The sequence below is a fragment of the Cyanistes caeruleus genome, chromosome Z, assembly GCF_971803275.1.
Source record: "Cyanistes caeruleus chromosome Z, bCyaCae1.hap1.1, whole genome shotgun sequence".
Taxonomy (NCBI): domain Eukaryota; kingdom Metazoa; phylum Chordata; class Aves; order Passeriformes; family Paridae; genus Cyanistes; species Cyanistes caeruleus.
This window is the reverse complement of record NC_141732.1, coordinates 58,717,571-58,727,896: the sequence shown is the minus strand read 5'-3', so window position 1 is coordinate 58,727,896 and position 10,326 is coordinate 58,717,571. Positions and strand designations below refer to the sequence as shown.

General features: G+C 36.0%; 1 protein-coding gene across 2 annotated transcripts in view; it reads right to left on the bottom strand.

Annotated features, from left to right (window-relative positions):
- The window catches only part of JMY (junction mediating and regulatory protein, p53 cofactor), a 62,162-nt gene that overhangs the window by 6,866 nt on the left and 44,970 nt on the right, over positions 1-10,326 (bottom strand). The window contains exons 7-10 of one of the 2 annotated variants that reach the window (XM_086869749.1): positions 8,102-8,188; positions 5,471-5,566; positions 3,544-4,099; positions 1,612-1,922 (exon numbers count right to left, since the gene is read on the bottom strand). In XM_086869749.1, coding sequence (XP_086725875.1) covers positions 1,615-1,922; positions 3,544-4,099; positions 5,471-5,566; positions 8,102-8,188 — 1,047 coding nt within the window. In that variant the 3' untranslated portion in view covers positions 1,612-1,614. The remainder of the gene's footprint in view (positions 1-1,611; positions 1,923-3,543; positions 4,100-5,470; positions 5,567-8,101; positions 8,189-10,326) is intronic. The other variant, XM_086869750.1, reaches the window with a different exon arrangement.

Below are 10,326 nucleotides of genomic sequence, written 5' to 3'. Positions count from 1 at the left end.
TTCTGAACTCCTTTTTTAGGGCTGCAAATTGCAGAGGAAAACATATTGTGTGGCAATGACCACAGAAGATTTCTAAGATGAACTTCCAATGTAAAACGCTTATGAGGTCAACCGATTCGATTTAAAAAATATTAACCCAGTCTTGGAAAATTTCTTTGTATCTTGCCAAAAAAATGCAAACAAAATCCTGATCAGTCAAACAGATTTGCTAAAATCAAAGTCAAATCACAGAGTTTAAATCTGATCCGTTATCTAGGAAATCAGAATAATTGAAAGAAAGCCAAGTTAGTTCCAAAACGTATCTTTTCTTATAGCTGTCACTTGATTTCTGAAGAGCTGTGGTAGTGGGAGTTTTGAATATGCAAGGATAGAAAGGTTATCTTTAGGGTGGCAAACAGCTAGCTCATGAGGAATTGAAGGCAGCATTTATTTTCCTTTTCAAAAATTTAAAATACTATAATTTGAAAATACCATACTAATGTAACAGATTGAGACAGTATTTCATAATCACAAGAACATTCAGCAGATGATGTGCTAAGTCAGAATCAGTTTTTAAACAGCTGTAGCACTTTACCAACAGTCACTCTCCAGCTATGGTAATAACTAACCAGGGTAGAAATGCTGGATTGTGAACATTCAAAAAGGTTATCTTTCTTCTACTGCTAACTGTGTTAAAAGGATTACAAATATTTGTCATCCATTCTGTCGAAACGGCCTTTCGCAAAAGGTTTTTAGTTTCTTAACATACTGTCATTTCTCAGGTTTCTCAAATTTTAGGTTTAGTGGGAACCTTCATTGATACTCAAGTTCATTCTCGTATCAGTAACAGAGGGCCACAACAGAGAAGAGTTCTGCTGCAGTCACAAATCTCTTTGTGCTACTGATGCAGCAATTCTTTTGAAAGCTGATCTCTTGCCAATTTTTGGTTTGTTGTGAAATCATTAATTTCATCTGATGAAGTCTGATATCTCTATGTTCAGGTACTGCAGCTTAGTATTAATGCAAGTTCATGGAATTCATATGACTAGCAGAAGTATAAATTGTATTTCTATATTTACTGGTTATAGCCTGGAAATTCAAGTCAGAGATTTTAGAGACTGAAACCAAGCCATCAAGAAGTCAGCCACTCAGGATAACCCATGAGATTTCAATGTGTTCAGCATTCAAACCTAACTGTCCTTCGCTTAGAAGTTACTCAGTCTGAAATAAGACATGCCAAATTTTTACAAGGCTAGAAATAATTATGAAGTATAAGGTGTGTCCAAGAGTGATTGTGCTGCTTTTTAAACATTTTTGGTAAACTGGGAGCTGTCCCTTCAAATTTACTAAATAAAACAGAGCTTTTTTTCAGAAGTCCTGTCAATATCCAGCAGAAGTACAGGAACAGTAAAAGGCTAACACACTGTCTAAAAAAGGTTTTCCTTATTATGAACCTTAAATTCTTTGAAGTCAGTGATACTCAATTCATATGTGCATGTTTTACCACACTGGATGTCAGATAGTTTAGTTGCATTCCTACTAAGTCTCCCAGAATGCACAACCTGAGGCTTAGATGCTACTGTTATAAAAAAACTGTTGCAGAAATATTTTCTTTAAATGTAGCTTAATTACAGGTTAGTTTTCCCAGTCTGTGCAAGGCAAACTCTCCTCTTCATCCTCTGATTCAGGTGATGCTTCCTTAATCCTTCGCAATGCTTCATGGATGCTCCTTGTCAGAGGGTCAGTGTCAGGCAGAATTGTAAAGGATTCTCTCAAAACATCTTTCTGTACTTTCTTCAGTTTCACCCCTTTCCTGATCTGCGCCAAGATGTTATTGCTATCATCTTCATCAGGAAAAGGAGGGAGACTTCTCTGCTCAACTTTTCTTAAGTGAAAGCTGCCACGTTTCAAGGAAGCCAGAACTTCATCCATTGGGGAACTCACTGCAGCAAATCAAAAGACCTTGAGTAATATTTTCACTAAGTTTTATCAGTCTTAATTTCTATTTCCAACAGACCAAAAAGTACCTGCATACTATTAATGTGGTAGTCCTGCACTATAAGTATAATGGTAGCTCCAATACTGTTTTAGCCTCTAAATAATCTTCCTTATTACCAGGTCAAAACTGGTTTATAGAGACAATTGTAATTTTTCTAACTACTTAACTTTCTATTAGGAAGTAAAACTTTCTGAACCGTGTGGCTTTTCTGTTTGCATTCAGAAAAATCAAATAAACGGCCAAGAATTCAACATAATGAAAGTGTTTACTGCATCATCTTTTTTTATGTTAGAACTCAGATAATGAGTACATGTCATAGGTACTGAACTGTGCAATCCATCCTTATCACTTGCATTTTTAGGCTAATTTTACCTACTGAATGACTATTTCTACAAGCCAGTGGGGGATGCAGCAATATAGTCAATTGCAAGAGCATGCACCTTCCTGCTTCTCTGGGTTCATGTATTTGTTAACATCTAGTCCCAGAACAGTTTAAAAAATAGTCTTCTCTTATAATAAATGAAAACAAAGAAGTCAGAGGTAATTCTTTATGGCAAATCCTTCTTTTATCACTAATTTTGAAACTATTTTTTTGCAAAAATAAAACTCAGGCTTTGGCTCTTCAAAGAGCCAAAGAGTGGGCACGATCTTCATCCCAGAGAATGCATTATAATAAAGTAAAACGAAGTTTAAACACCTCGCATACAATAGCATGTAATTTGTACAGCACTTCTCAATCAATACATATCCATCCCCAGTTCTCTTTTGTACACCGTACAATACGTTTTTTGAAACCTGTTTTGCATTTAGGAATAGGCTGCCCATCCCACTAAAGGCCTAGAAAGAAAAGTCCCAATGAAGAGAGAGATGTAAAAGAATAGAGGATTGCACATTTGAAGGGGGAGGGAAGGACTGTAAAGCCCCTGTCTGTCATACAGGGACAAATTTCTGAAGCCACTTAGAAACTTGGAACATCTCAGGGGACATGGAGCAGCAGGTAGAGTGCTGCAGCAGACATTAACAATATTCTTAACAGGAATGATTGATTTGAATTTCTATTTGTCATATTATGATGTATATAAAACTGCACACACAATAGGTGATTTATAAAAAATTGCAAGATAAAATGCAAGTCAGTAAAGTAAACGATAGGACTACATAAAAATTATTGTTATTCTATTAGTAAATAGAACACTGCATCCTCTGGTAAAACAGAGCTAATCTGCAGGGTTGGCAGTAAGTAAATAAAGTAAGTAGATGTGTAAATATTCTTTTCAACAGCACCTAGGTCCACTTTTTATCTAGTCTAACATGGTACAGTGTAGACTCAATTTCTCAAATGTTTTCCTACTGAACAAATATGCCACGGTGTCATAAAAGCCCTAGTGTTCAAGATTCCAGCATCTATCAGCTAAAAAGGATTTAACAACTTTCCCATTAATAATAAATCAATCACAGAATACACTTTCCTACACAGCAATTCAAAAGATGAACTCATGTGCATTACAGTTTTTAAATTAATAACAATAAACTTTTAATTAATTATGCAGAAATTAAAACAGTACCTCTCCTCCTCTGTAAACCCTCTAGATCACCGGTCTTCTTGAGCTTCTTCTTGGCACTGACTAGCTGACTGCTATCGAACAGATGTGCTGGTGGGACACCAGAAGAGTGCTGGACTCCCTTCTCCACACTCTGACGTTTGACAGAGCTGTCACTTTTCTCTAAGGATTTGGTGGCATCTTCCTTGGAGGGCAAAGGTGGAGGCGGAGGTGGAGGTGGTGGAGGCAAAGGGGGTGGAAGCTGTACTCCAGTAGCAGTCTCTACTGGTTGAAGCTGGTCACTGGTAAGTGGAGAAGTGCTAACATGGGGCAGGTCAGAGGTAACACCATTAGGAGGCAAAGAGACATCTTGAACTTGTTTTGGGCTTGTAGATTCCTGCACCTGCAATGGCTGAACTGCTTTTTCCAATTCCACCTCTTCGCTCTTCTCTTGGATTTGTGTGGTTGCTGGCAAAGATTGAGGCTGCTCGACACAGGGCACTGAGCTGGCTGCACATTTTCTTTTTGCATGAGCCAGCCGTAGTCTGGTTGATTTGAGTATTACTTGCCCAGGGTACCGCTAAAGTGAATAAGGTATTGACAATTATGTAAGCACATGCAATGGACTACTTCAGATTTTATGTACCTGACATTTCTGACAAACAATTTTTATTCTGCTCTGTATGTAAAACCAAAGCAAATATATCCCCAGCTTTTATTCAAAAATGTATTCATATTCTTAGTTTTTATTCTTACTTAAGCCATAATTTATGTATGATTAGTCTAGTCAGTGAAATGCATGGGTTAGAATTAGGATTTCACTAAGAATCAGATTGCACATTCAGAACTGGTTTTTTTTTGGAAACTAAAATTCAAAATTCCCTCTAGCTTTCCTCTTCTAAACCTGGTCAATGGCTCCTTCTGCAAGTGCAGAGCAGTCTGACTTAATACACCGGCCTTATATGTGAATCATACTGTTTTAAAAGGTGTATCTTGAGAACAGCTAAGATTTTCAGATTTCATTTCCTTCTTAAATTTTCTGCCTCATTATCAGTCTTTTCATATTAGTTTTATTCACAACCTATTTAATGAAAAAATTAAGCTTCTTCTGAAAGACAAGTCTAATTATCTTTTGCACAACTCTTGTAGGCCTACAGCAATAACATGTAACAGTATTAGTATGTTAATAGCTCATGGACAGTGGCTGGTTAACATAAGAAATTTGCTTTAATTTACAGAAGTTACAGAATTCAAGAGCCTTGCAAACAATAAGGACATGAAGAGTGTACTGATGAACAAGACAACTTTCCAGCAAAGAAACTTCTCATACTTTTTTTTTTCCTAATGTATTCAACAAAAAAGTTTTCATCAATTAATACAGTCTCTCTTTTCTTTTTATTTTCAGTCCTTTTCTTATTCCTTCCCCTTCATGCCACCTTCCATGCATTTTCTGATGGTTCCATTGTAATTAGAAGGGGCAGATAATTCTAGCAATCAGCAGTAGTAGGAGGGCATGTCAGATGACAATGCTCTTTGTAGGAAGTACTGCTTAGATTATACTTCTTGGGAACATGTGCCAAGTGTCTTGTCACAGGATACATGTGTAAGAGAGAACAGAAACTTAAGGCACTGGGAATGCAACAGCTAGAGGAACCTGCTACCAACAATGCCATATTTTGTTGTGAATTTTACAAAGATAAGTTCATGATATAATGAAAAAGTATCAATAATGATATCAAATAGAGTAATAGAATAATTTTAATTATTATATATTATTATAATTATAGTATTAGTATTGTATATAATACATATTATTATATATTTTATATATTATAGAATCATCATAATAATATCAAGAAGAGTAATAGCCCAGTGAATGCTGTTACTGGAATGTATGAAAATTTCTTTGGGACAGGAAACTGCCACAAAAGAACAACTGTTCTTCTGTTACCTGCTTAAATGTACGAAGTCTGTCCAGGGTTTTCTGTCGCTCCTGACTAACCCAGGAGCTCTTTCTTTCCTCTTCATCTTGCAGCTGATCTCGTTTCTGAGAAAATATACGGAAAACATGCAAATATTATATCCAGTGCTCTATTTGGCTGCACTAGGAAAAAACTGTTCTAAATGTGAAGAGCTACTTAAAAAGATACTTCTCAAATAAACATAGCTTCAAAACTTGGCCTTTGGCTTCCCCTTAAAAAATACTATACATTTTGTGTTTTGTTTTCTCAAAGAAACTCGAAGCTCAGTAAAAAAACATTTCAATCTCTAACAGGAACACTTGGAAGACCTGTTACTTAGAAAGATGAGAAGTAACAAGTGACAGAATGCTATACTTAGAGAAGCCCCCTTGAATTAAAATTGTATAAATTAATCAGAGAGCAAAGCAGTATCCCTTTCTCCCTCATTCCAATAACAAAATGTCAGTCCAAATTGAAAGGCTGCCCATTTAAAGAAGTCATATTTGTATTTTCAAAGTACAAGAATACACAGAACTCAGCATCACAAAGTTTTGAACCCAACAGTGAGCAAATTAAGTAAATGTTTTCACACTTACAACAGTAAATATAAGTTTGTATTTAATCCAGCTTTTGTTATGCAAACCAGCTTGATTTTATATAATTGCACTTAAGTAAAGGCCTGAAGCTCTTCCTCTCACCTAGGATAGTTGTGTTTTTTCTTGTACAGTGATTTTATCTTATGGAAAATACACCTTTGGATACATCTCCTTTAACTAATCATTCTTTCTTACAGAACTTCAGCAGAGTTACTACAACTTTGAAACAAACACTAACACCTCAGTCAATTTACTGGAAATGGAAGCTGATTACCAGAAGGTGAAATTCACTGCATGCAAGTTCAGAAGCTATCAGGAAAAATGACGTAACAGCTGACCACAAAGCAAAAACCCTGAGCAGCAGAAACAGCAGCTTTAATTCTTAAGATGACTCACAGCATTTAATATTACTTTTCTTCAAAAGTAATCTGTATCTTCAAAATCAAAAATTCTGATCACTTTTGTGAACCTTTTACTCTCACTGATTACCACAAAAGCAGTGTCTGCCTGCTATTTTCATAAGTCAGCTAGTGGCCTGGTGTCCTTCATAAAAAGCCAACTGCTGTGATTTGGAAGGAAGGAAGTATAGATGCATTAGGGAGAGAAAGATGAGAACATGTCTGAAAAACAGTAAGGACAGAAAACATATAAAGGTGAAGAGGATGAGAAGCATGTGGTAAACGAAAGTAAGAACAATGGGCAAAGAAGTTAGAACAAAAGCATAAAGAAAGGAAGAAAAGTAGTTCTACCACTGTATCTGAATGCTACATATGCATTCAGATCAAATTTTTTCTGAAGCAGCCTCAAATTCAAGGTTTTTTTTTTGTTTGTTTTTGGTTTTTGGTGTTTTGTTTTGGGCGACTTGTTTATTTGATTTTGTTTCACTTTTAAGTAAAACAGTAAAATTGCAAATCTTTTTTGGTTTCAAATTTGGACTCCCCTTTTCAAAGGTTTTCTAAGACTTATATTCTCAAAATTCTTAATGAAAACCAGTCATTTAAAACCTTTTTTATCATAATGCTAGAATTTTTCAGTCACATTTTTAGCAGAAAACCCCCACACAAACACAAAAACTTAGCATAAGGTTCTTTATATCATTCAAGTGGGAAACTCCATAATATAAAACTCTGCAGTACTCTTGAGAGACAAGGAAGTCCTTTGGCTTTGTCAAGTCTTATTAGTAAGACTGATAAATGGGCTACAATCCACACAGTAACTTCCTCTGCCTTATAAGAACTTATGAAAAAAATATATATTTTCTTTTAATTCCTGAAAGAATATTCCAATACATACTGCCTTTGACAAGTAGCCTTTCCATAAAATAAATTATGCAGCTGACTTCCTGGACAAATATATCAATGTTAAAAATGTATAAGGATGAAACAGAATCACTTTCACTAATCTAATTGAAGCCTGAATTAAAGAGACTTGGATTTCAATGCATCTTTGTCAGTGATCTCTATCAAATATTGATACTATATCAGCTCCTAAGGCCTAATCCAGAATTTGAATATTTTTTGAGTATATTAGGTACAACTTAAGAGACTAGTTGGCCTATTCTCTGCAACCAGGCTATGAAAAAAAATTGCGGAGCATCCATTTGGAACTGTAAGTTTATACAACTTAATTCCAGTAATAGCTTTAGTAAAAAAAGAAAAGTAGCATCCAAGCTTATTAAGATTCAAGAATCATTGTGTGATTTCCCTACTCCTATCAGCATACTGGATGTGATACTTGGAGATGTTCAGAATCATCTATGTGCAAGTGATGATAAACGCTAACAAATCACTCAGACTGTCAGCCTAGCATTAAGAACTGCTCTACTTGCTTGGTTCTCATGTCTTCCTAACACAGCTATATATTCCCCCCTACCAGCATGACATAGAAATCCGTGGTGCAAAGGTCATGGATAAACACCATCTTTTGAAAGAGCTATCACTCTGAATGCTCTCCTAATTAATGTATAATGAGGAATGCAAGCTATTAATGACAGGCTAAGCTCAACAGCAGAAAACTCAAACTTACCAGCTGAACAGTATGGTGCATTTTGTACTCCTTCTCGCTCTGGTGACGCTGCTGGATCTTCTCATTATGTTTTGCGATACAGATCTCCTGAAGGGACATAAAGTATAACCTATAGAGCATGTATTTAAATACAGATTTACATAATGTCATATTTAGCAAATGGCATCTAGAAAAATAGTAGCTGCAGAGCCTACTTCAGACAAGCTCATTTAATTTACAATGAACTGTAACTGAAAAACCACCCCAAATCTATTACTTTTAACTACCAAAAGAATAGATCCAAGTGACAGCTGCTTGGAAAGTCTGTTCTACAGTACCAGTAAAAGCGTGGCAAAGAACATCAATCTGTCAACACTCCATAAAGCCCCTGTTTAACCCCATGTATTTGCACACATGGAAAATAACTAACTCCCAAATTTCTCAATATTTCTGTTTATGCAGATAGACAACTTCCCATTTACAGGTGTCAGCCCATCTTTCCCATGTACTATCTGCAAGCATAGACAGGAATGAAGTTGTTATAATTCATTATGTTCATTTATTACACTGATCTCACATCTCTAACATCTGGTTTAAAACAAGAGTTTGTCACATTGTTTGCAAATAAGAATAGGTTAAAATAACAAACAAACAAACTAGGCCATGTTACAACTTCAAGTAGATAACTTCATTGGACGATATTGAGGGCCAGGAAATTGGACAGTATGAGCAATGTAATTAGACCTGGTACAAGCACTATGCAGAACTAGAACAAAGTCTGATGTACAGTCATAAACAAATCCCACAGTTGTGCAAGTATGGATGCTTAAAAAAGCTGTTCATCTGCAAGTTCTCTATGGACATGCTTTGATCAAATAAAAAAATAACCAGTGTTCCTGTACAGGACAATAAAACATCAGTGTTGCTGTTGTATACAGGTAACTGACAAAAGCGAAGGTATCTGTGCAAATACTGTCCCAGTTCATCACAGGTATATCACAGAATGGCTTAGGTGGGAAGAGATCTTAAAGCTCATCTAGTGCCAACCTCCCTGCCATGAAGAGGGGACCTTTCACTAAACCAGGCTGCTCTGCCCCATCCAACCTGGCCTTGAAGATTTCCAGGGATGAGGCACCCACTTCTTCTCAGGGCAACCTATGTCAGCAGCTCAGCACCCCCCAGAGTAAAGAAATTTCTTTCTAACAACTATTCAAATCTCTCCTGGTTTAAAACTGTTCCCCCTTGTGCATGTAAAATATCTATCCATGTCAAAAGGCACTCTCCCTCCTTTTTCACAGCACAAAACTCCTTTTATGTTCTGAAAAGCTGTACTGAGGACTCTCCAGAGCCATCTCTTCTCCAGGCTCAACAACCCTAGCTTGTCATCATAGGAGAGGTGCTCCAACCCTCTGATCATCTTCGTGGACCTGCTCTGCACTTGCTCTAACAGGTCCACAAATATATATAGTCAAACACTGCTGGGTTTTTGCTTATTTCTGGAGGCTTTTTTCCCCCTGGTGAAAAGAGTTAATCCTGGAACATTCAAACAATTTAATCTGTAGCTGAGAAAGTACAAAACACTTCATTTCTGTGCTCCAAAGACACAGCAAGCTATGTAATACTAATAGAGAATCTGGAAAACTTTCTGTAATACTTCTATCTAGTTTATAGTTTAGTCTCTATTTAGGTATTAATATTTTAATGAGAAAATGTAAGTTAAGCATGGTTTGGGTTTTCTGACATGTCTCAAATACTCAGGGGGCACAATTTCATGTAATGTTTTCACTTTATTTAACATTATTTAAATCTTTATGATTAAATGAAATAATGAAAGATATTTTAAGTATGTAAAGAGGACAAAACTAACCAAAATGTATTTGGTGCTGACTTTGTATTAATAAACAATCTACTTTGATGTAATTAGATCTCTTTGACAAGGAACAGTAAACACTACTAGGAGGGGCTGAAAACATGTTTCAGGACAGGATTAGCAATCTGAATCATCTTAACTAATTACAGAAATGGTCTAAGGAAAAAGGAAAGGTTGCAATTTCAGAGGTACAAATGCAGGGTTCTACCTGTAGACAAGATTAAGTGTACTAGTAGACAAGATTAAGTGACTACAAACAAAGAATGAAATAAAAAACCATCCAGATGGCAGCATTAAGAAAATTTTCTGGATGATTAGGGCAGATGACAAATTCAATATCTACCAATGAACACTGGCAAAACAAAAACAGCAAAAC